The sequence below is a fragment of the Galendromus occidentalis genome, unplaced genomic scaffold (genome assembly GCF_000255335.2).
Source record: "Galendromus occidentalis unplaced genomic scaffold, Mocc_1.1 scf7180000077475, whole genome shotgun sequence".
NCBI lineage: Eukaryota > Metazoa > Arthropoda > Arachnida > Mesostigmata > Phytoseiidae > Galendromus > Galendromus occidentalis.
Genome location: NW_003805463.1, coordinates 737,026 through 763,831, shown reverse-complemented (window position 1 = coordinate 763,831; position 26,806 = coordinate 737,026). Strand labels below are relative to the sequence as shown.

The window sequence follows — 26,806 nt, the reverse complement described above, 5'->3', positions numbered from 1 at the left end:
CTCTTAGCGTCCAGCTCATGCGGGTCGAACTGCATCGATTCTTCGATTACAGCTTCATCGAGTCAATCGCCAAGAGTTTTTCCCTCCTTCACCGCTGTCGTCGTTGTCTTTTCCTTCTTCCTCTTTTCCCCATGGCGCTCTTCTGCGGCCCATCTGACATTAAAGTCGCGGCGAACTATAACTAGTGATATCTCCGACAGACCCGGTTCCAGCGGATTCCGCTCATTGGCCGCCGTCGACGGCAAGCGCTCGATGGTCAGCAAAGCTGCTCATCGCTTTCACAGAATGCTCCGACCGATCGTCGTCTCTCCTCTGTGCTCAAGCCAAGGTTCCGGCTCCTCGCCAGGTCTTCCCAAATTTCCAGGGGCACACGGACGCCCCCGTGGAGCGGTACCTTCTGTGACGGCGGACGGACGGAAAAGAGTACGACGGACTCTCTCGAGGGGAGTCACACCGACTCGTGAGTCGCAACTGACAGCTTGGGACCTCTCACGGTAATTGCAGTATCGATCCTCGAAATCGAATCTTCCACAGAAGTTTCTATAAGCTGTTTCTCGAACGAATGTCTCCGTGACAAGGTCAGGCCATGTCCACGTCACCGGGAGACTCCAATTTCTTTTCACGCGGGCTCCAGACTCGAAGAGCTCCCCCCACGAGTCAGTCGACATCTGCTAAGGAAGGCCTCTCGAAGAAGAACGTGGACCAAGCTCCCGCATGAAACTTTTTGGCTCTTGTCCTCGTGTGCTCGTTCGACGCAGTACCGTTGTACATACACACACGGAGGGAACGGCGAACATTAGGCGATGCACTGACCGTCCGTGGCACAGCTTTCGGACGATCGGCGACCGGTCTGATCAGCTTGTCGACCGAAAATGATGCATCGTTGCTCCGATTCCCTCCTTTGCCCTGAGCTTATTTCCAAGAGTAGATCACGAGCTCGTTCCACAAACGAGCGTGCGATGGCCGCCGAAATGTCCACTGGCGGCCGGCGTCTGGACCGCCTCCCTATCTGACAAACAAGCGAGCAAACACTCCGTGCAGAGTCTCTCCTCCGCCTCTTTCTGCGAGGCGAGTAAAGTAGACAGATTGAAGAGTCTTTCCACTGTGAGCAAGGTAAACAGATCGAAGAGCATTTTCCGCCGCGGGTCGAGACCTGTCGAATAATTCGGAGTTCCCCGAAGTCTACTCGCCGGCAAGGAGGCTTCCCGACCCGTATTTCACTGATTGGCTTTGAAACGGGTGCAATGATCTCACAAAAGCAAAAGAACTTGCTCTGTAATGAAGAAATGTCTCTGCTTGGGTCGGCGGGAGCGGAGCCGGGGGAGCCGGGGAGATAAAGCCATTTGGATTTACAAAGGAAGCAAACCCCGCCATTGTCGACTTCCATGCCGTGTCGTCAACCTCCAATTACCAGAAACACATCGTTCGGGAGCAAGGCTTCCAAGTGCGTCTACTAATCCGAACGCTGTTGTACTGAGCTATCCGAATCGAAGCTCGATTTGGTCGATATGTATCAGATTATTTGCGAAACGGTGAATGTGTCTTGGAAACGTTGCGTTGGATTCCGCCAGATGACATCAGGCAGGGTTCGGATCGGCGGTCGCACCGAACTCCGACAGAGCATGAAGCACCGTAGAGGTGCGTGCCACAGGCTCATCAGGAAGCGGTCTCCTTTCCTCTCGTCCTCGTTGTGAGTTCCGCGACTGCACGGGAGAAACAACGCTGTATGCGCGCTGGTTCTCCATCCTCCGGTGCCACCAAACACCGCAGCCATCAACAAATCCTTCAAAAGACGGAGTAGGACCGGCAGTTCACTGATACCAGCGCTTCCGGGTTGGTCCCAACGATTCCCGGCGCGGCATATCCCTGCACGATTTCAGAGGAGACCCCGGGAGACTATCCCAAGTCCCTGTTCGGAACAGCTTGAAGATCCCAACCGATCTCGAGATATCGAAAATCACGAGTTGGAACGTGGTTTTGTTGTCGTGACACCGGAGATGAAACGCAATCCAATTGCGATTAAGAGCACCATCAAATGACTTTGCTCTGATCGTTGTGTTCATCAACGACACGAAACGGCGCTGAATATCGATCAAAGAGAAGGGTTGACTCCATTGAACCCCGTTCAATCGGTGGAGCTTGCGGCTGCTCCACATCGAGAATACATCTCAAAGGTCTTTTGGCACGGCATAAACGACTCGCCGAGCAAGCGACACGCCGTTCCGTATATTCCTGCACCCCGCTGCATGATGGCAAACAGGATACGATATATCCATCCGAAGCCAATATATACCCCAATACAAGCGGAGTCAGGAGAGAAGACCCCTCCAGGTCTCCCCCCGTTCTCCTTGTCCCGACTAGGAGGCTTGCTTCCACGTTCGCCTGCCTCCTCGCACGACGCCCCCGCCATGGAGGAGAATGACGGATTGTTCTGCGCTGGGTTCTGTGCGGACGCCGGATTGTCACCCTGGTCACGGTCTTCGCGGATAGCGTAGGACAGGGTTTCGAACGCACGCCGCTCCGACGGAGGCGATTATCATCAAGTGCGCAAGGAACTGGGACTGCGATTTTCGTGGCCACGGAGATGAACGAGATATTGAGACAGTGATGAAAATCCGCTGCGTTTTGCCCCGTTTCCCTGTCCCCGGACCGTCTGGTTCTCACTTCGTTGCCGGCTGTGACTCCGGAATTCCCGTCTCGGCCACAGTTCTTCGTCGAGCGAGACTGCTAGAGTGCTCAGTGGGAGTCGGAAGGGAACTCTCGATTCGGAGCCAGCGCAGTTCAAACCTCAAAATTCGAGAGAATCAATACGTTGATTGGGAATCGCGGCCGATACAGACCGGTACCGTAGAACAACGCAATGGTCTTCCATCATCGCCGAATCGGCTCTGTCACTATTCAGGGATCAATATGAGAACCACAACTGAACTGCGTGTGCCGAGGGCGTCCTGGTCCTCATCGTCTTTCCAGACAGGCCTAATTGACTTGGAGGAGAAAGGGCTTCCGGTCGAGCTCGAAGTCAATATCGCACACACATTACCGTCTTTATTATTAGCCTGCCTTGTCGCTATCCGATTGCGTAAGAGAACAGCTACGATCTTACTAGTGACGACAGCGGTCGGGCCTCCGTCGCGCGGTCGGCACGAGAGGCGATCAACGACGCGCTCGCAACGAAAGTCAACGGCAACGGCCCGGGGCGAAATTGGTGCGGTGCGCTAACTCGATAATAATCGGAGCCAAACAATTCTCCCGAACACAAATAGCGATTCATATGAGCCGCACAATCGCGAGAATATTTTTTTTCACGACTCGCATTCGTGATTACTCTCTCGTAAGGTTTCGGAGCTGGAACTCCGCTCCCTTCCATTCAGCGAGGAGGAACGTCAGAGTGAAGCATTCAGGATATTTCTCCCGAATTCCAGGGAGCCGGGAGGAATTCATTCATTTCGTCGGCATCGAGAGACAGTCACAAAAAACAGACTCGTGGTGTTTCGTGGAGCTCATCTGGGAGAGCTTGTCGACACTCACCCAACTCCACGGGCAATAATTCCCGAGGAGCGGGGGAGTGACCAGCTTGTTTGACGAGCGGAGACTCCTGCAATAAGGGCAAGAATTCCTCCAATTGGCAGCGGGATCGATAGCGGAAGCGGGCCCTGAATCGGTTGATTACTGACTCGCTGACATGAACACCCAAGCAAGGAAAGGCTCGAGCGGAGACCGTGCTCGAATCACGTATCTCTCCCTTATCGCAAACATTACGAACGTTACCACGCGAGATAATTAGCCATAATAGCCCGAGTGAATCTCTTTGTATTTCGTGCGGCCGCTTCTGCTATTCTCCGATGGGACGGCTGTAGCGGGAGACGTCTTTGTGTTTCCAATCTGGTCGTTTCGCGAAGAGGTTTCTCTGCTCGTCTTTGCTACTTCGGCCCCTTCCCACACGTCCTCCTGTTTCGGGACTCCCCTCTTCCTGAGCCCGAATTATCATCTCCAATTCAATTAATACCCTACCCGCACTTCACGAGGAAAGAGCGATGCGAGGTTCCTGTCTCCACGATTTCTCTCCAACGCTCGTTTCGTCTGAACCCCTCCGACCCCCCGTCTCGCTCCTTTCGGTCGAAACTACGTCGAGTAGTGCTGATGTACACCCTTCAATCTAATTGGTACGCGGCAGGGCTAGTCGCTTCTGCTGGCATGACCATCGGAAGCCGCGAATTCTCATTCGTGTGTGCATTCGCGGCGGCTGTCGACAGAGCGACAAATAAGTCTTTCGCTCCAAATGGAGACGGCTCAACAAGATTCGCGCTTCGAGAACGCCGAATCGCGGGAGAATAATCAGGTTACTCGTCGTAGAGTCGATTGTTTCCCGATGACTCTATCTTTTGATCGGGAGTGGCCCAGCGGTTGCGCTTAGCAACACAATCACGCGACGCGACATGACGATGATTTACCAAGCCGATGATAAGCTTTCCAAATCCACCTGTGAACTAAGTTTCGGTCTGATCCGGTGCCGATGGGCCCCTCATATCCCTTCCTTCGAGCGCGCTCAGGGAGAGCCCCCTCCCCCCACTGCCCCCGGAGCCCCCACCTAGATCTTGCTCGTACTCTCCAGCTCGAATTCCCCAGAGAATGGAGGAAAATCGCTGTCAACGATCGGCTGATGTCTGAAAACGAAAAAATCTGCCCCTTCAACGGGCATTTTTTGTCCCGTCATTTTTGGAAATGTCTGTAGCCGCCGGTCACAGAACTCACCGAAGTCCATCAATTTTTGTCTTCCCGTTTGTCTGACCGTCTGTCTCGTTTTTCGCGTTTCATCTGCAACATTTCGAGTGGTTTAACTCGCAGCGAATGCATGAGTTGCAATCGGGCCGTCAAATCGAGAACAGCAACATTTACTGCTCGTTTTTCTTCATCCGTGGGTCCTTTGTCCGTCCGACTGAGCGGTGCGCGAATTTTTGCTCAGGTTTCTCAACTCGCCGGAGTGAAGCTGCGGCGAACCGATGGCATCACCTGTGCCTACTCCATCGGCTTCTCTTGTGGCCCTTTCACATTCTGGATGCACTCAGCTGATCCGCACGAATGATCGACCGGCATGTTGACATGCATCCGAAACGATTATTGTCTTTCTCTGCTCCAGCTCGTCCGTGAACCCAACCTCAGAAGAACTTCTAGGTCACTCACGTTTTTTCCATTCGCTGAAGCGACCTTCGGACGAAGACTGACTCAGCTAGACTATGGGCTCGTGGTCAAAGACAGCTCAGGTATCCGAACAAGGAGATTGAATGTCGTATCGGTACATACATACATATGTATGTAGAACACTCCGATCCATGATAGGGGACCTTAGGGTGTGTTCGAACTTCGGACCCAAATTATTTTCGACTTGAAGATTTCAGTATCCTACCCACCAGCTATGCGGTTGAAAATGGTTCGCGGTGATCCGCTGTGCCGATCGGCATTATCTCGCGGCTCTGAGCTCTTCGGAAGCGTCCGAAGTTTTCTTCAGGCGTGTCCTGAGAAACTTCGACAATATCACGAGCGTGGTCGATGTAATCCGAGCCCCGAAGCCGAGTGAATTGGAGATCTATTTTTTCCTTCAGAAAGATGGACATCGATCCAAAAATACACTTCCGGCTTCCGGAGATAATACGGTGTCTGGTCCGACGGTGGGCATCGCAGTATTCTCCTCTCCTGAGCTCTATTAATGACCGTTTTCTATTTCTCTGGCGCCATACCTAAGGCTCCAAGTCTAATCCCTTGAGCGCCCGAATGCAACTCCTTTTCAGGAAAACACTGAATGTCGCCCGTTCACTCGGCCTGTTTACGAACGAGCTCCGACAAGCCCATTCCGACAATGGGTCTTGCTCATGAGCTCAAAAAAGACAACCACCGATCCGCGGAGACGTCAATACGGCCCTCACCGCGACGCTAGTTTAGCTTAAAAGAACCAATGACCAACTTCGGATCGCCAATTGTCAGTTCAGTCAAGTTGAGGCAATGGTGAGTTGGTTTAGTTTCGCTGAGCGAATTCCGGAGCCGCGCTCTCCCACTGTTCCGAGGATCGACCTATTCCACTGGGATCTATTTTCTACTGGAATCTACTATCTGGAATTTTCGGTTCCGTGAAAGTTTCAGAAGTGCCTGATAATCCCTTATGGAACACGGTGAAGTTCGCGATGAGCTTTGACTCTTTCGAAAACTACAATGTGAGATATGTTCCAGCCACTTTTGATCCGACTCGTGTCCTGCTGCATACTGGTTTCGACCTTCTTACCGGGAGGCTGTTCCGCATCGTTGGCCTCCGAGGAAGAAATGATTGACACAGATCTCGATCGGCTCTACGCGTCGTCGGAAGCTTTTGCCGCCGCAACCGCCGAGCTGATGCCGTCCAGCTCGAATAGACATTACGAAGATAGCGGGGAAAACATGAGAGCTGCATATCGCACTCCGTATGATTATCAGCCAACGTCTGGGAATAACGACGATGGATACGGCGGAGGTCCGTACGGTGCGAGCGGTGGAGATGGGGACGACGGTGGTTACGGCGACCACGAGCAACATCACAGAGCTGGTGGGGGAGGGGGCGGCAGCGGTGGGGGGAGGAGCAGAGGACAACGGTACCGGAATGATCATCACCGCGCTAACAGCGGTCACTACGCAGAACCCGTAGAACGGAGCTTCAAATACGAACGGAAAAATAAACCCCAGCACTACCACACGAGCGGAAATAGCCCGAGGTAATGGATACAGGTTCTGAGCGTGAATATCACCGAGAACTTCACTTCAGAGAATTCTCCCGCAATTCGAGTTGAGTGATGACATACGCAGAGTTTGGGTCTGAGTCGCGCGAAGTTCTCATTCAGATTAGCTAGCGCAGTCTCGCACCAAATTCATCGAGGGGTGGGAATCATGATGCCAATTATTAACCAGCACCGATTTTCCAGGAGAGAATACAACAACGAGCGAGGCTTCACGTTTGAGCGAGTCTATCCGGAAAAAGTAGTCTCACGTAGCTACAAAAAAGATTACGTTAAACCTCGACGCAATCAAGAGCCTGTCGAGTGGCAGGGCGGCCACGACCGGAGCTACAGCTTTTCCAATCGAGGCCAGAAGAACTATACGCCCAAACCAGTCGTGAAAAAGTTCGTATGAATTCAAGAATTTGGATATGAACCGAGTTGTGCGGCGCCGAGCGGTAGATGCAAAAATGTTGGGAGACGTCGCTAGTGTTTTCATCGAGTGAGCGTATGTGCTGCCTCTCAGTTACAGCTCCGGCTACGGCAAGTCGATGAACAGCTACCCTCGAGGAGGGAACGGAGGAGGGGGCACCGGATTCGGAAGTCCCTCGATCCAGACCTTCGATTACGTCGATCCCAAAGCCGGATCTCGCACGAGACTCGTCGAGATGGTCAAAGGTAAAAGTTCCCGCCACTCCCTTGCGATGAGGTTACAGTTCGGAGCTAGTCAGTTCGAGACAGACTCTACAGCGCTCAAGATGACGATTATCGGTTCGAGCACTGATAGACGCAAAATTTTTCCCCGACTTCCAGGAAAGGGTGCTCGCAGCGATGTTCACAAATATCTGAATAAGCCGGGAGGAATAGACCAATACATGAACGACTTCATGAGAGGGGGCTCTTCTCTCTGATCACCGATTACCGCAACGCACAAATGGAGCTTAGTCATTTTTCCGTCGTTCGGACCTTCGGACATATCTCGCAAAAACTCAGGAACAAATCGATTTCCGAAATCAGCCCGCGATGAGCTTCGCAGTGAACGATCCCTCCAGCCTTTCGTGGCACGGAATGGGATCTTATCTTCACATCGAAGGGTCACGACGGAGCACTACAGAGGACAGCATACATTATATTTGAAGGAGTTCGGCTACAGAATAAAGATTTCAGTTTCAAGGCATACCAGAGGCGAGTTCGAAGTCGAACTCGATGGGGACTCAAGGGAAGGCGGAGAGAGTTAGAATTTCACAACATCCGCGGATGTGTGGAATTGGGAGGGCTGCATTCCAGGAGCAGCCGCAGTTAATCAGAGCAAATATGAGCTCTCGCGAAGGCGTCGAAGGCGAGCTCCCTCTGCTTACGGTGGGAGATCACTGCGGGACTTGATTCTGTTAGGGGCTCGTAGCAGCCCCATCCGACTGATGATCCTGCACTGAGTCTTTCTCTCCTCGGGAGTTGCGAGCCCTCAGATGAGAATCTGGGCCCTGCCGTCGACCGTTCTGTGGTTGCTATCAGAAGCAGCGAATATTCGATCATCATGGGTGCAAAAGCCCGTCATCGAGATAACCTCGAGATACCGTAGAGTACGAGAGGACTTTCCTCCCGGTATCCAACGCAAGCGTGATTTTGAAATATTACCGCCGGCGAGCGCCCGTAGCGTGTAACATGAAGAGGCCGATGTGTTTGTGTGGTCTCCTGTCACCGTCAGCGAGGAAACCTTCGCTATGCCATATTGCGTGTGGGATCACGTTGCACCGATATTGAGGAGTGATCTGCTCCGAAGGAAGCGGAAGAAGCAGTGGAACGGGAAGGCCACCGGTCAAGAACACCGACTCCACCGACATCCGCAACATAAGAGAAAAAGGATCTCTGGCTCGGGAGCGAACGAACTTCTCAGCTCGTCTCACCATAAGTCTCCTAATGCGAATTAATTGCATGATAAGTTGGGTGAGCGTTGATAGTCGCGGCGCCCTGACTGGCTCACTGGTCGACTATGTCGGGAATAGAGAGGAGCCACCGATCGTTCGCCCTCACCGTTTCGGTCTGCAAGCATTGAAAGTTGACGTGCCCTGCCGCCGAGAAGCTCGAGCATATCGGCGAGATTAATTACTCATCTAATGGCACCTGTGTTGCGGGCAGTGTCTCAGGAGAGCTCCCCCTCCGTTTTCTTCAGCTGTGCTCCTAGAGGTCATGTGATACGGAGCGAAGGGCCCATGGAGGAAACTTCCTCGCCTTCCGGCCGTCTACCTCCAGACAGAACTTCCCAGAATGGCGCGGCGCATGGAAAACAGAGCCAGATCGCGGTGGAAATTCGAAAATGGAAGTCGATAACATCGCGGGGCGGAGGGACGTCCCGCCGCCTGGGACGCAGGCAAATCGAGCTGAACCCCCCTCTGCGCGGAGCTACGGGTAGGTTGAATCCTTTCGGCATGCACAGGGTGCATTTTTCCCGCGCGGAGTCAACTGAGCGGAAAAGCAGGCAGAGGTGTAAATACGTTCATATTCACACACGTTCGAGCTTATCCACCAACCCATTGGAGGGTTGTCCGATAGTCGCCTGCCAGTAGGTCGTTCGGTGAAGCGGTCACTTCCCCTCTGGGAGCTGTCATCCCGGGGCGGCGTTTCAGCCGATCCGACCCAACGCGTCCGCATCCAAACTTCCAAGTCGTTGGCGAAACTTCATTCGTAGTCCGTCCACCAATCCTACGAAGGTACAACTTCGCCCGTGGAACTCGAACTCAGTCAAGCGTCAGCAGTCACCACACCTTGACACATACGCTGCAGAGGTCGACGTTGCTCGGTGCGTCCGGCGGATTTTTTTTCCCCAGGAATCAGCGCGCAAGACCGCTCAGTGCCTGGAATCTCGTATTCTACACCTAATGGTGAATGAGAGGAAATCATAAAATTCGAAAATACCGCCTTTCCCAATGGCCCTATTTTACCAGTATGTTCGAGGGAATTCTTCTGAGAGGGTCGAGAGATATTCCTTCCTGATACTGCGTTTAGTTGGATCAGCTCCTCCCCCGTCGGCGGGCTTGGACGTCCGGAGTGCACCACGGATACCTCGAATCAGCGCTGCGTATCGAGCCCAACCATGCGGTGGGTAAAGTCGTTGACAACCGAATCAACTACTCCGTCAGTCTTCTTCGCACCCGACAGCAGCCGTTTTTAAGCACCAGTTGATCGTCGTCATCATCATCGTAGGCGCCAACATCAAGGGAGACACTTTAGAATCGGGATGCAGCATCGTAGGCTCGAGTTGCCGCACGGCAGACGTCAGACGCAGATTTTCACTGTTCCGGATGAGCGCCTCTGATCCCAGTCGAACGCTCCTGGATTGGACAGACCATGTACCCAGTACTAGTCAAAGCCAGTGAGCCTAACTAGGAGCGGGAGAGAATCGGCGACGAGCAGCCGTCGTGTGCAAACTGGTCGTCCAGTCGGACTAATTGATCTGACGAGAGTTTAGGCCAAGCGGCCCCGAGTACCCACCAATCTAAACCATTCCGCGCTCGAGCTACCACCCCGGACGACTCTGCTCCTGTGGGAAAAAAAGCAAAGGGAACAGCGAGCGAACGAGTGAAGAAAAAGAAGTGGGCCATCATTGCGGGGGATCTTTTCGTTCATATGCCTGCACCCCGAGCGAGCTCATCCGGGAACGACTGACATTGGTCTATGAGCCGACATCCGGGGAACATAGGGGTCTTTGGGGACGTCGTCCGAGGGAGCACAAGGAAAACAATCCTTGTGAGGTGTACGGACGTAGGGAGTAGCCGGGGACGCGCTGCGTCCTTGCATTCCCGTCACCGTCGGAAATCTTTGGACTGCGAGTCCGACGGCTTTATCTCTCCACCTCGATCGCCCCTGCCGCAATAATTCATCTCCCTCGAATTCGCGCGATGCGAGCCTGGAGAACTCCTCGCTGGTTCGCTTGCGACTCCAATCTCCATACGATGCAAGACTTCCGAAAGAACTCCGGACGGCGACCGGAGTACAACGGTCATCGAGGCTCAGAGAAAGTGATAACATCCTCGACGTCCTCAAAAAAGACCGGTCCGAGCACGAATTCCCTCTGACCGGTGAGGCGCGCGAAAGACGACTGAGTGGCACGTTTTTGCATGGCAGCAAGCCTAGCTGCGGGTGGCTGGCAAGGTGGTTGGTAAGCCGAACAAGGAAGGCAACGTCGACGCCGCAAAAATTCGGATCACGTTCAGCGCAAAAGGCAACAGCGCGGCCGCGTCATCCCAGGAGCGTTTCGAATACCCGCGACGACCGAACGGCACAGTCACTCACTCATACGGAGCCGAAAACCCCCCGTTTCCCTCACCCGGTCGTGAGGGTTCACCCAGCCAAAGGTGAGAGTTTATAGATCGCGACGTCGTCGTACGGACACAGCTCGGGATCGGTGGATCGAGAGCAATCGCAGAAGCCGTTCCTTTCGGAGGAGATCGATTCGTCGACTTCGGAATGGGTTGATCACCATCTACTCAGGGCGAGATAGTCTTCGAACCATCACATTATTCCGCGCGCAAGGAAAACCCACGTTCCGCTTCCAATGGCCTGCGTGGAGGTAGATTATTTAGTCTGCGGCCTCGATGCCAGGAAGGGCCGTCTGATTCACGGTGTAGCGATTCGAGTTGGGAAAAACGATATGATAGGGATGCTGCCGGGGAAATGCGCTCCCTGGAAGCTCATAGGAATATCCGACATCAGCGCGGCGCTTTACAATCGGATCACGTCAGACACGGAATCAACACGAAGACGGGGCGAGAAAAAGGAGTCAGCTCGCTCCACGCGGACGGGAGCATAACGGAGCCACGGGGTCTACGACAACGCGTCCGACGAATATCGTTCGCAGCTAATTTCCAGAAAAAATCGACCTCTATAGGGCTGTAGCATAAAACTCGACCACATGCCCTTGAATCGGCGAGGAGTTCTCGCGTATCTCCAGCGGCTCCGCAAAGGAGTATTTTCGAAAATCAGAGCTCGAGGAATCCTGCGTGGCAGGGCGCCGAGTGGGGAGATGAAGAGGACAAGGCGTCCGAAAAACCAGTCGGATGACTGTCGTGAAAGAAGGCAGCACATCCATGAGAATATCGTGATTCCTTCACGGTCCAAAACATTTCATCTCGGATCGAGAATCAGCACGGAGTTCCATCGTGAGTTCAAATAGAGCTGGACTGGTTGTGATTCCTCGTGGAACTCAAACACAGCTCGAAAAATTCGATAAGCTGAAAGCGAGCTATCTGAAAGTCGCCCTTGGAGTTCATCGCTCATCCAGAAACCGGCTTGTTTACCTGCTCACGGAGACACCGCTGTTCTCGGAGACCCTACAGAAACAGTACCGTCTGCCAATAACGGCCGCCTACCAAACGCACCTCAATACCTGGCAGGAGAAGATGTCGGACATCAACGCAGATTTCCTGAACTGCCCCGCCATGACAAAAGACACGTGGAAGCAGCCTGGATTCAAAAACCGCCACCGATGGACCCGAGGAGCAGTACATGGCTTTCACTACCAGATCTGCCATAGACCCAACGCTCACACGCCTGACGAAAACTGCCGCTGCAAGCTCTGTGGAGGGGAGTGCTCGGAATACCACTTCTACAGTTGCGAACGTCAGAGAGATCTCAAATTAATGGAATGACGAGTGATAAAATATGTACATATACTAAATCCTATACACCATTTAAATGGTAAATAAAAGCTTTATTTGGATTCCTCGTGGAACGCTGACGTCCTGGATGACACCGCAGAGGCAACTTTCAAGAAGACGAGCGTTTCCCACATGGCGATGATATCCTATTGGGGTCAGAGCGGGCACCTGGCGTTACTACTGACGGCTTGGTTTGCCTTTGGGTCATCCACCGCTCGAGAAGAGTCGCTACGACACTCAAGTTGGGCGCGGACCTCAATCAAGGCGCGTGGAGCACTCGTCGACAAGCCGAAGACCGTCTGGTCATAAGCTGTCCCTTCCGACCTAATGGTTTCGTGCAAGTGATTTCCACGTGGTCCATGTTCCGCCAGATTATCTTACTCGGTCGATTCCCAAGCTCGCTAATCCAATCGTGCCCTCATCCGATTGTACCCTCTAAGATTTTGAGTCTGCCCCTCGCAGCTGACCGCCCCCTGGACCACGCGGGAGACCGATTGCTATTCCAGTCCTCTGGCCGAGGATTTGATAGATTGAGTGAAAAATCTCGCTGGGCTTAGCAGATTGATCTGTAATCTGGGGGCTCGAAGACGTTCTCCTGTCCGAGGAAATCCCCCGTCCCTCTTGGGGAATTCGCGTGGACAGCGGAGACAAAGTTTTGATTACTGTTGCTTCGGCTTGAGGGCCCAAGCTCCATGTAGGCCAGAGCTTGTGTGGTCACCTAGGAACACTCCCTCGCACGACTGATTGTGAGATGTCACCAGGAGGCATGAAAACACACTACCTGCACGGAATACGCGATTCTTCCGAAGTCTTCATGGACCTCGGACACGCAGGACGATGCGCGGGGTAGTGAATATAGTCAGTACCGCTTATTCATTCCCGTTCCTCGCCCGAATTTGCGAAGTCGAACTTGCAATCTAGGAAGTCAATTGACCGCATGACTACCGGCAGAGAACCTCGTACTATTGCTATGCCGGGTGCATTCCGAGTCCTCGTCCTAGGTGGTTTGTCCTGGTCAGTTCTTCGAATGTAGCTTCCAGAATCAGTCTGGTCTGCTCCTGCAGAGCCGTTGATTTCTATCCGGCTTCCTATCGTGCTACCCTCATTGGGCTGTCTCTACTTGAGCAGCATAAGCCCCAGATGATGAACAGACGATTTAGGCATCACTCGTATAGGAGGACTCCGGGCTCGACTCTGATAGTGGGATCGCCAGTACCGATTCGTGATGTTTGAATTCTGGAGCTTGAGGTATGATCGGCTGGAGCTCGTATCCGCCGCCGGAGATTACTCTCACTCCGAAGAATGAGCTCTATCCGCCCGATTGCACGGCTTGAATTGCATCTTCACCTTGTTCTCCGTGCTCTCCCAGCTATTTTTCTCCTCTGCGATCGCTGGCAATGGCCGAGTGCTGGAAGTATGTACAATGTTCAGCGAAGTTCTGCGTCGTATACAGAAACCTTGATCTCTTTTCTACTGAACAGTGGAGTATGGTACCTACGGCGGGTGCATCTCACATTGTGAAATTCTAGGAATGTACCTATTGCTTTTCCGGTGACTTAAAACCAATCAGTGGTCGATGATGGCTCCGTGTCAATGATCGAAAAGGGGCCGGAGGGGCCCTAGTCTTCCAGCGACGAAGGTTGGCCACTTCGCGCGGTTGAACGCCTCCAAATTAGGCAGTCCATCGGAATACGAGATCGTTCCCTCGCTCGCTACGAGAACCTCGCTCAGCTTCGAATCGGTTCCGCGTTATGTTGAGCAAACTTTTCTCTCACAAGGGAGGTACCAGAACTGCCCCCTCGCGATTTCGACGAGATAGTGCGGGATTTGAAGGTCGACTCGAGTCTAGAAAAACGCCATATGTCCTTGCGGCAGGTGGGCCCCTTTGACCGAATAACTCGACCACCTTCATTTTGGGTTTTCCATTGGAAATAGCCTATTTTCCATAGATTCTCTCTAGAAGCTGCCTCAAAACTCAAACCACTGTCATGGAAGCTGGATGATAAGCTCGCTCGGAAGAGTGACCTAGAGCCGCGATAGGCCCCGCCATTTGAATTCGGTGCAATTTTCGTCGTTTACAGAGTTTGTTCACTCTGTGAAATTTCGCGATATCGAAAACCACGATTATGGAGACTGTACAACCTTGTAGAAGCTTTATCGCTTCCAACGAGGATTCAATTCATGTGAGGAGAGATTACAGCAATGATATAACACGAAAAAACATCGGGCGCACAGAACTTTCTCACAGTGAATGAATCGAATGAATGGAGCTGATTTGCAATCTGACGTGGAACAATCCTCGGAGAAAGCGAGCAACATTTCTGACAGAGATGGGAACCCGACCTCGGGTACTTCGAAGCCTCCAAGTCGCCAACCGCACTGCCACATTTGCCGGAAGGCCGGGTGCTGGAACTGATTGAATATTAACGAATGCAGCCGTAGAACGTCATGCCTCTGGTCGATTCTGAAGTTGAAGAGAAGGCAATGTTCAGTGAGTCTCTTGGCGAAGTCCTTCCATTGTCTGAAGCCAGACTGACCCGTATTGAATATCTCATCCGGACATTCGGATCGTATCCCCCGTGTATCTCATCGACGTGAGCCAAGATGAGAGCCAGTGCTTCGTTTTCGACCTCTTCCCGCTTCCTCTGATGCTTGTAGGTGATGAACTTGACGATCTTCCGCGATGAGACTCGATAGGTAGCTTTCCATCTTGCTATCCAACTAGTGGGAGGCTGTGAATAGGGTCAATCTGAGATCCCTGGCTTTCTGCAAAGCCCACATCCTAATCGTGCGGTCGTGAACGATGCACCCATTCGCCCGCGCGAAATCGAACTATCTCCTTGTAGTATTTCGACACCTCGAGGAAGCGTCCTCGTTGAGTTCCCATCTGCTCTTTGTACTCACTGAAAGCGTTTGACGTAAGATTTGTCGAGAAGCCTAGGTCGCGGCTCTAGGTCACACTTCTGAGCGAGCTCATTCATACAGCTTCCATGACAGCGGTTTGAGTTTTGAGGCAGCTTCTAGAGAGAATCTATGGAAGATAGGCTATTTTCAATAGAAAACCCAGAATGAAGGTGGTCGAGTTATTCGGTCAAAAAGGCCCACCTGCCGCAAGTACATATGGCGTTTTTCTAGACTCGAGTCGACCTTCAAATCCCGCACTATCCCTTCGAAATCGCGAGGGGGCAGTTCTGGTACCTCCCTTGTCAGCAACCTGTGCTCCAGTCTTGTATTTGCTTCCTTTGCCTTTTTACATAACTGATTGCTAGAGGGAGCGGCGAGACGTTACGCCTCTGCCCAAACGATCGAGCTTCCGTTAGAGACCGATTCTCATACAGGGGTCCTTTAGAAATTCGCTCGTGCGCGAGGCGGGGATCTTCCACCGCGGCCCGAGATCAGGAATCGGAAGCAGGTGCCGCGACAACCCGAGTAGATCGAGGACCACATTCAGGAAAGGAATATCGATCAGGAGGGTCCTCTCGAGAGCCAATTCCAGACCGATGATGTGCGAGAAACAAACGGAACTGGTTCGATCCTCGGTGGAAACTTAATCGCGGATCCGGGATTGGATACTCGGGAGTAGACCTATGTAATTCCATCAGAAATGAATTCCAGCCATTCGTCCATTCAGACACTGGAGTCCTGTGACTGCCTCTTTTATTGATGAGAACGATATATTCCTTCGAAGATCGTGATAGCAATCCTGATTAACGACATGAAGAGGCGAATGTATGGTTTTCGCAAGACTTACGAATTTTCGAAGTTTCGCTCATACGGCAGAGGAAGTTGGTGACGAGTCATTCCGGATGATAGGGGATATCCCGACACTTTATTCGCATAACTATTGGCTGCCATCGTCCCCTCATCACATACGCCTCTGAGCTTTCAGCGTGAGCTGCATACTGATCGTGAGCGCGAATCGCGAGGGGAGATTCGCTGGGGAAGCGTGGCTCTACGCCTATGTTTGAGATGCACGCTGCGTGAGCAGGACACATCCACTCGGGAAGTTCGACGATAGTTCTCTCATGGTCCAGAGATTATCTCACGAAGCCGAGTGAAGGCCAAGGCATCGATTCCAAGGTATCAAGCAAGTTTTCCTAGTGCTACCTCATGGGGGCATCTCGCTCTACGTCCCAGGAAAGTCTCACGATTACGGTATTAACACTAATGGATGACTCCCTCCATTTTTCTTCGACGATTTCTTAATTGCTCGGCGCAATCATAACACGTTGCGTGTACTGGGTTCTATGTTCTTTCGTGAAAGTCCTCGACTCGTCAATGGGAGAGCTCTTTCCATCCCGTTGAACCTGCGGGATTGGGGCAATGTCTTCTATTGTACGGGGCTTGCAGTCGATCCTCCACAGAAGATGTACCTACGTCGCAGGCCGGAATCATAGTCGAAGCATTCGTACGGGAGCAAGAGTCCCCCATGGTAGTGGCGTGAAGGAGGCAGTGTTCGTAGCCTTGCTATCTCGAAAGAACATTCGGCGCATATTTTGCCGAAGGCCAAATTTTTGGCGGCAAGCGAAAATACCACTGCGTCGCTCTGTGGAATAGATGGCAGTCCGACTGACTTTGGAACGAGAGCTAATAGTTCTCCCTCGCCTCGCAGATATCCCGAACATTTTTGTTTGCTCCCAAATATTTTGGTCCATCCGGCGTCGGTCATGATTTATCCAACATCCGACGAGGAATTTCCGGAGGTGCCGCCAGAGGTGAGTATCTCCGGCGATATTTTCTCCCCGCCTCGATGCTGAAGGGTATGGATCACCGCTGCTTCGTCTGTCCTTGTATTGAGAACGAGTGAACTCTCTCTTCGCCCCTCGCTGAGCAGAGACAGGCGATGAGCTCATTGACGGCCATCGGTCAGAGGGATTGGGACGACCTAGATTTGTTGGGCTTTTCTCCCGAGCGGAGCGCTGATAACGATTTGGACGAAGGGAGTCGCCAAAGCGGACATGACAAGAATCGACGTTTCCGAAGCTTGTTCGAATCATTGTCGAAAAATATTTATTTTGGGGGGGGGGGGCAGGAGGATACAGGAGGGAAGGAGGAGTGATTGCAGAGGGAATCATCGAATCATCACAAAATGTTATCTCGCGTAATTGTTCGATTGCGCTCGGTATAAGTCTCAATCGTCCTGAGATTTTCGTCACAAGGGAGTATTCCCACCAACACCCGGAGTTCAGAGGGAAGGATCGATGCGATGGGCGCTGCCATAAGCAAAACTCTGGAGTCTCCACGAGCGACTTGAAAGGCTTATTATGCAGATCAGGACACTTGTGGCGTCGATGAAGGTGATTTGAGCTCCTTCAAGAGGTTCTTCGACTTCGCTTGGATCGAGCAGTGAGGAGCAAACCGCCTCCTACTACTGATTCGTCAAAGCTATTCGCCGTATTCGCATTCGGTGACGTCGAGGGTGACGCCACCGTCGTCAAGTAGAACACTCCAAAGGTAGATTTCCCTCGGCAACTCGACTCGGAGTCTCCGAGGCAGGGACTCTCGCCGGGGAGGCGAATCAGGGTGAAGCTGCTCGCATTTACCGCTCCGGGCCGGAGCCCTGCTGTGGACTGCTGAGCGTAATGAGGCGGAAGGCCAAGGCGCTGAAAAACACGCGTGAGCTTCCAGCTGCTGCGACAGGTAAGTTGAAGGCTTGGCGGGCTACCAAGAATACGAGCGACGCTCAAAATTACTTGAACCTGTAGAGTTCAGACCTAGCCTAATGCAGTCCCGATGAATCTGGAGTTTTTCCCTCGATTGCGAATAAATTTCAGCGGCTCTGACGCCTCGCGAGCCGGGATGGTTCTCGAATTTTCCCAGGAGAGTATTTCCAAGTATTTTCCAAAAGGTTTTCCTCTACGGTTACTCTCAATCGTCAGCCACGATCGAGATCAGCCCGCTAAGCAGAAATTTCTGGCGTGAACCCAGTGGTTCGGACTTTGCGGCTAAGTTCCGCTGAGAGCGTTCGTGTCCGAGCCTCCGAGCCAAGCTCCAAATCGGTTCCAATCACGGCGCCGTTAAGTACAGAGATGCAATGAGCAGAGAAGTCGCAAGAAAGCACCGAGACGGGCTTGAGCGCGGGCGTATCAGGAGTCTCAGCCGGGGGAAGGAGGAGCAAATGTCTTTCTCATTCCGGCAAGCTGTTCAGGAGCTGGTCCGGAGCTAAATACGGAAAGCCACGCGGCGGCGAAACTTCACGCTAGAATGAACCGAGCACTGCGTCGCCCGAACCGCCATTCGCACCACGGGAGAAGCCTGTCGCCGCCGCTGCCGGGAACGACTGGCACCACTTGCTCGACGGCGGTCGGGAAGACGAGAGAATCTGGGTCGGAGTCGGGGCTAGGGGACCGAGAGTGCCGTGTTGGCAACTTCTGAGCGCCGACAGAAGCAACGATCCAAAGAGCAAACCAGAGATTCTTATATTCTTGTAGAGGTTTCACTCCTCGCCTATCGCCGAGTTACACGTAGTTATGGGCTGTCTATATAAATGAGTATGCTCAGTCCAATAAACGACGAAGTCTAATCCTTCATGACCCTTCAATTCTCAACTAGCGGCCGTCTGGGACCGATCATTTACAGGAACCTCGCGCTATTCTCTCGTTGCATGATTCTCTCCTCGTGGAGTATCAGGCAGCTGACCTGCTTCCAGATATCTGCTTCTTGCCTGAGAATTCCTCTTCGGCAGCTCCGTCGAGCGTCAGAGCCCGGGTACTTTTTTCCCTATGAATCCGTGGTCTGATCGGAGCCGAAGAGGCTGATTCCATCCGTTCGCCAGAATATATTTGACGTCGAGGCCTCAATGCCGTGGTTTGTCAAGACGAGTAGAGCGAGGCAACACGACGCCGAACAGCTGGACTCAGGTGTTCCCTTCAGGCGGCGAGGGATTTGTCGTTCTCGCCATCTGCGTCTTCAAATACGACATTGTTCTGTTGGCTCCTCTCAATGGGCTCTCGTCGGCGCTACCACGGCGGCCGACGCTGATTCACCTGGCTGCCTGTTGCAAGCAGGACTCGAACGTTGTGGATAGGAAATTCGTTCTCGTTCAGAGGAACCGCAGAACCTTGTCGATCTCCGGCCCTCCCGTGCTCCGTCGCGTTTCAATTTTCGTGGGAATCTCATTCGGTCGGCGTTGTTTATTCTCCTCCGGAGAGAGGCGAGAAATGTTTGTCTCGCTTGAAATTTCATGCAGTCGTAGCGGTTCAGATGGATGCAGCGAAGCGCAAGCTACGGTCAAGTCTCAGCCAGGGATTTCTGCGAGGCTGGAATGGATGACTGGTTTCTGCTGGTACAGTCTCAGGACGTCAGGACCGACAGGCAAACGACATAAGGATCGAAAGGAACGAATGTCCCTGGAGGGTACTTGGCGACGGCTCCCGTGGTCGGTGGTTGGTTTTTTTATGCTGAGCCCTTGCGTTCGATGGTGCGGTCGTCAGTTCGTCTGGCCGGTCATGATGGGTTGTTGGCGTGGCCGGAGCCCATCTCAAGATTTCATCATTTTTTAGTGAACTGCTCTTCAAACTTCTCCCTTCTCCGTCGCGTCCGCTATTCCCACTGAATCCATTCACTATTGCGAGCGAGTGAGGGTACCTGCTCTCTCCGAGATCCGATACTCTCGAGATGAGGAGGGAACCAGCTCTGGCAAATAATAATTGGCTGGAAAGCTCCACCGAGAAGCTGTGATCGCATTTCGTTAGGATCCTGGCAACGCTTCGTTCGCAAGAGGAAATCTAGAACTCAGGGAGAACGAAGTCTTCCGAACAATCATGAGCCGCCTCTCCCCCAGCCCGGAGTGCCCAATGTTTCCGCCGCTGGAATCGAGACGCGTAGTAGCCTCTGTGAGCACCAGAAACTGCATGGAATAAGATGAACTCACGAATGGGGTTTCATCCTTTTTATCGAATTTATAGCCAAATCAAACACGATGGGCAGGAGGTCCTGGCGGTTCCCGCTCTTTTGCCGCTGACAGCACAAATTGACACTTAAGAGCCACAGGGTTCCCGAAAGTTTGGAGAGAAATCGAAGCGGAAGGAAGGAGCAACATTAGACACGGAGCAGGTGTCCGGAATGTGCTCGAGGACGCTCTCGCCGACGACGCATACTCTATCCTGGGGCGCATTTTCTCGGCACCCGTTCCCCATCATCAATTGACGCGGAACAAAAACATCAACCGCTCGCCCCCAGCAGCGAACGGTGGCTGCACCTCCACCACTTGCATACCGCCGCCATCTGTTTCGCACACACCAACTTACGTTTTGAATGGTCCGCAACGTTTCATCTCGGAAGAGGCCGAGGACGCTCGCCGCCTTGGAGCTGTTGCTGCGCGCTTTCGCGAATGGCTGCTCCCCCATCCGAAAACTCATTGTGGGCTCTTATTTCGAAACGATGCGGCGGACATTGAGTATAATTCAACTTTTCCCCGACCTGAGCCATTCGGACGTGGAGAGAAGTATGTTCTCCCGCTTACTATGGACGCAATGCCAGGGCGGGAGTGTGTTTCGGTATCTCATGGCGAGAGGGAAGAGGGGAGAATAGAAAGAATTCGAGTCGGGAATCTATCCGCGGAGAAGAGAGTTAACTTCATCCACCCGAGAAAGGCAAGGCGAAGGAGGAGCATGAGCAGCAATCGTCCATCAGAGAATAAATGCTGTGACAATCGGAGCTAAATTCAGTCGGACGTAGCGGCGTCGCGTCACCTCCGTGGGGAATGGGGGGGAGGCTGGACAAGTGGATGGTGTTCTTCTGGTAGTATTTAGTCATTGGGTTCCGACAATAGAGAAGCGCCACGGCTCATCGTCTGGGTGATTCACAATCTCGCACAATTCGGGATAGGATAGATCATCTCCTCGCTCAGTTCGTGGCCTAGAGTCGTCTTCCGAATGAACTCATCAAATCCATGCCGATGGAATCATGGCTGTTCTGAAGAGTGTTCTCACGCAGACTTTCTCGCATCATGGCTCCGCGACCGTCTTTCCAGGTATTGGGGCCTGGGGGCTCGCTTCCTCGTAATGTCCGAACAAAAAACGCCATTTCTCATCGCTGTACAAATATATATTTATTGGATGAACGAAGTCAGCTTGAGTTTATTTCAACGTATGTATCTGAATGCGCAGATCCCCGCGATCAATCGGGAGTCCCCAACGGGGAAATCTGAACATCTTTATTGGGACTAACAACAACTTCGTGTAGCGCTTCTTGAGAGTACTCCTCGAATTGAATCGCCTTCCCTGTGTGGAGATCACTCCGCTACACTTCGAATTATACATACTACGAGCTCTTTTTATGGAGTCAACGATTACTAATCTAGCGACTCGCCTCATGATTCGCGGCAGACAGGGAAAACGACAAATGTAGTAAAGGGCAATCGGGGATGATGAAGCATGTCTTACTGGAGCGAGTTTTATCCTCATGATATTTGATTTTTCCTACTGGTTTTCGCTCTATTGGCGCTGTCGTACCGGCTCCTCGAGTGCCGGGGGCCATCGCGATAGATTCCGATCGGGAGAAATCGGCGGCTGGGAGAGAAATTTTACCTACATCGAGGACGCGATTCATCATGGCACCCGACTCCGCCTCTGATATATAAAGCGCTCCATACGACATCAAAGTCATTCAATGACGCAAAGACGAACTTCGTGGATGGGTAGTCATCGATCGGACGTCAAGACAGACCGCTCCGAGGCGAGGGGGTAGAATGCTCATCCTCCCGATGAGTGGACGTTTGCAAGACGCGTGACCACGCCGCCATCCTTCATGGCTTCATCGTCGAAACAATCCATAGGCGAATCCGAAGTCAAAGAGGGGGTCGAATATCGGGTCGTGATTCGTGATCAAGGAAAACAGAATGATGAAATTAGGGTGTGGAAGTTCATTTTATGCAATGAGGATAATGAAGTCTCCAACGTTTGTTCGTTGGCATGATAAAGAAGTCTTGGATCGGTTCATCACCAATCGGGGGAACAACTCAATAAGCATCCCACATCCGGGGGAACATAGCGCTCATTGCGACTCGATCACAGCTCCAGACAGAAGTCGGGATTCAAGTTCGTATCGGTATCGAAGATCTGAGAATAAAAAATATCGTCATCGTTTCTACGGGCCTCTAAACAGCGCGGCATCGGGGAAAAAGCCTTGTGTGGGGGGGGAATCAAATCGAGGAACTACTCACGTTCAAGAGAGTGTTGTTGTCGATGCTGAGTCCTCCGGCCGTCAGCTGCTGCTGGAGCCAGTCGAGCTCTGAGTCGACGCCTTCCAGATGATCGTTGAGAGTATCCCTAATTCCAAGATAAGAATCACTTAGCTACACCATCCCGATCGAGGCTGTACGAGGAGGAGGGATGAGCCTCTCGAGATCCCGTCCCAGCGATTGTTCCTCTCCAGACCGGAATCATAGGGATGTGTCCCCGATGAGCTCTCCGCAAGAGAATCGGACTTCGAGGAGGAATTTTCTCGAATCACGCCCTCGAGGACCAACCCGGAATTATTATATCTCGCGCTTTTCGAGCCAATCTGTATCCTTGCTGCGAGCAAGAGAGAAGCAGAGCCTTCCCCGTTCTAGAATCTCACGCCCCACCGCTATTCAAGTCTCGCATGAGAGATCGCTCGGTACAGCCCCGGTGCGAATCGAAGATCGTCTGAAGAATTACTGCATATGCAAATCAGTAGAGGAGCCCATTACGAGCGACCGACATTCAAGCGTCAGCATCATGACGGAATCGTTTATCCGCTCCGCTCCATCCTAGTAGCTCAGCAGGAAACGCAGTTTTTCTGCAGTAGTGTGGCGAAATCCCTCGACAGTCGATCGCAGCTCTGGACGATTCATGTCGAGCTACGGTTCGACGTCTTTGCGTTGCTCCTGTTCAGACCCAGGTGGGTCGAAGTCAGGTACCTGTGAGGTCGCTCACAGCTCTAGACAGGTCGGGGCAAGCGGCCGCTCCTGGTTTTGTTGATCGCGTCGAGCCCGCATACGCCCAGCGAGAAAGCACAGTGATATGGGAAGATCCTCGAAAGCAGCTCCTTCGAGCGAGACGAGAGATATTCCGCCAGAATTCTCTGGCATTCGACGATCGGGGGAAATATTTGTGGATTCGAGGCGCCAAATCAATGAGCGCTGAGGCGAATATGATCCTCAGAAACCTGACAGCGAGATGGAGAATATCGAATCCGCGGATTCTTCGAGGGGCACGAGAAGAGACCGTTATACTCTTCTTTCCCGCAAGACCATAATTCGGATTGACCATTTCAGAACGTGTCCGTTGAGATGCGCGAGGGAGGGCGGCTCCGAGAGGGGTAGGTCATTATCATAGGCTTAAGATTCTCATCGGATGAATCGACCTTTCGAGACAGGGAGTGATGCTTACTTTGCATGCTGGGACGAAGGTGTAATATCGCCGGAACCGGATTGTGACCCTTCGAGAGTGTCCCTATTCGCCGCGGATCCCGAGAAACCGGATGAGAACGTTATCGGTCTGCTGATAGACTGAGTTCTAGTGATCTCCATTGAAACATGGCCGAAAATTCAGTTCACAAGAGTGCAAGTCTTATAAAAACTGAAAGTGTCAGAATCACACGAAGCGATCACGAGGTCGCGAAAGAGACCAAGTTTAGGCGAGAGCTGCAAATTTAGCACATGGACACCCGCTTGAGGAGAAACTCAAGAACGGTGCTCGTGACCTTCCAGATTGTAGAAACGTCATGACGAGATGGCAAACTGGAGGAACGTTCGGAGATGGAAATCGAATTGAAGCCCTCTCGGAGTGTCGATAGAAAAGTGCGGACTGGTTTCCAACTTCCAGAACCCAAGCCCGGTACTCACGTGTTCTTGCCGACTTCAGCTTTGAGGACAGTGTTGTTCGAATTTTTCAGAGCAACCTGCAGCCCCGGATCAGCAGTCGTCGACGTCATCAGCTGTCCCGAGGTTTGCTTTGAGCTCGTTCCCGGAATCGGGTTCTGATCGTCCCAGTCGTGTTGGGGGGTATTCAACGTCTGCTCGAAGTCGAACTTATCGAAATCTTGAGCGTCCTGTTCCTCAGGCGTCCGGAGATGAGAGTTTGGTAACTGGAAGGAACTGCCCCGAGACGTTGCCACGGCCGATTCCACACACGGAGCTAGATCGACCTCCTCATCGAAAAGGTTCTCGCAGAGCACAACTTCGTCCGCCAAATCTGCCGCGCTAGCCGGTGAGGTGATCAAGCCGTCAACTGACGGTGAAGGCGCCGCATTCGACCGCGCTATTGAGAGGGCGTTATTTCCATCCCCGTTGGAGGTGTCAGCATCGACTCGTGGGTCGTTCAGTGCTTGCTCGTAGGTAATGTCGCTGATGATGGGCCCGCTATCGATCGCCGAAATCCGCGTCTCAGGTTCCACGGCCTAGCGGAGAAAATTCCGTCAATTTTCAGGGGAACGTCCGCAGAGAATCGTGTCTCGGAACGTATGTCCTACGAATGCTCTGCGAGAACGTAAGGAAGAGAATAACATACCGGTCTGGTCGAAGCTACGGGTCCTTTGAGAGTTTTTCGCAGTTTCAGGCCTGCGTCCAACATCAGCGAGTGCTTCCGTTTCATCGAGATGTTGTGTTCTGAGTTTCCTGAACGCGCCTGTTGAACAAGTCTGGCGAGGAACTGAATGAGTTTCTCTACGATTCGCTGCTGCTTCAAATGTTTCCGTCGCAGGACAGCCACTTCACGCCAGAGGGCTTCGTTCTCTCGTTTCATTTCATCGAGCTGAGTGTCAACCCTCTCTTGTTTCCCCTGTAAGAGCGTGTTCTCGTGAGCCTCGTTCCCTCTCGAAGCAGGGGATGAATTTCAGGTGGGAACGCAGCCCGTACTCACCTGCAGCTGATTCACGTCAGTCAAGAGTTCCCGAACGAGTTCGGTTCGCAGCTCCTGATCGTGAGGTACTGCTGAGATCGCAGCCGTTGTCGTGGTCGGAATCTGCGAAAGGCTTCAGATGAGACTCCGCGAGCGATACGATTGGATGAGGAGAGTTCCGGCGTGCCGGGTTGGGAAAAGAGGAAGTGACTTGCATTCTCACCTTCTGATGGCCTGGTGCCTTTCGCTTGATATATTCCAGGGCAGCTTCCTGTCCGCGAATGAACGAGTTGTGATAGAACTCGATGTCCTCCTTGTATCCTTTGAGACCCCCACTGTCGACGTTGACAACCTTACGGAATCCGTCTGTGGAGACAGAGCACTCAATTAGCCCCGCATCCGTTCTTCCGACGATGCATCTCATTCATTGAAAGATGCGATCAACAATCAACAGTCGTAACACGGCGGCAGAAATAGGAAGTCTTGCTTACACATGTTGAGCTGTCTGATGAAAGACGCCATATTGTTGTGCTTAAAGTACAGAGGTAGAACGTCTCTCGCAAACTGGGTCTGATCATGTATGATGAAGCTCTGTCCTGACTGCAAAATAAACGAAACCCTTTGCATGACAATCGTATTCACTGTACGTAAAAGATACACAGCTGGGAGATCAATCATGGAAATTCGGTCGGAAGAGCAAAGTAATGTCATTGCAGCTGTCGTGAGACGGGAACTTGATCCAATCCATCATTCATCGAATAAGTTATTGCGTCGAAGATTCAATCTCAAAATTATCCAACTCTGTCGACAGGCAAAATTGATGACCAATGATCGGATATTGCAATGAAAAGGTTTTGTACATTGCGCTCTCGAGCGAGCGTTTGCTCGAGGAGATCCTTCCGCCGGTCGACTCGGTATATCGGGTGGGAGATGTGATATTGAGGAGGCAGGTGTGTGTGCCATACGAGACATCTACTCCGACCCAAAGTTCAACCCAATCGTGGCTTCAGGAGAGTAAGCCCCGTGCACTAATGTGAAAAGGCATACGCAAGTTATGGCCTGATATGACATCAAAGATCCAACTCTCGCCCCTTGGAGCCTGAGCACTCGTACGGTACAGATATCGGCACAATCGTGGAAAACGTTGAGAACCGGTCTCGATGCAGCATCAGACAGGCTTCGGGGACTTCCTGCTGGAAGCGGCCCTACCGAATAGATGTATTATATCTCACTCACGTCGCTCCACGAGATAGTCTGATCGTATTTGGGATCTTCAACGAGACGCCACAATTTACTGAGGAACGCCGGGACATTATTTCCCGACGATTCCGCTGACGCTGATGTTGAGGTCGGCATGTCTCTTCCCGGCAGGATCCTGCTTCGTCTCCGCACGCAAGCTCAGTGTACGGGCCGCTAACGACAAAAGCGAACACCACAACAGGCAATACCGATATCGTCACCGGGATGTGAGCTCGTCGTGGAATGCTCTCAAGTCACCGTCGAGTTCAGAGAGCGATTCGATGACTTCTTCGACTTTTCGTTGCACTGACACTTGATAGTTCTCCGGAGGTTCGATAGGATGGCGGTGAGAAAATTTCCCTGATTCACC

General features: G+C 52.4%; 1 protein-coding gene across 1 annotated transcript; it reads right to left on the bottom strand.

The window, feature by feature from the left end:
* Positions 1-21,538: 21,538 nt before the first annotated feature.
* On the bottom strand, positions 21,539-26,729 carry LOC100906511 (heat shock factor protein). The gene is made up of 9 exons (XM_029111857.1): positions 26,434-26,729; positions 25,689-25,797; positions 25,439-25,563; positions 25,219-25,320; positions 24,922-25,137; positions 24,204-24,757; positions 23,749-23,811; positions 22,557-22,662; positions 21,539-22,452 (listed from the first exon to the last, which is right to left on the bottom strand). Exons 1-9 carry the CDS (start codon positions 26,551-26,553, stop codon positions 22,402-22,404), a joined length of 1,446 nt encoding a protein of 481 aa, XP_028967690.1. The 5' UTR covers positions 26,554-26,729; the 3' UTR covers positions 21,539-22,401.
* Positions 26,730-26,806: the final 77 nt, after the last annotated feature.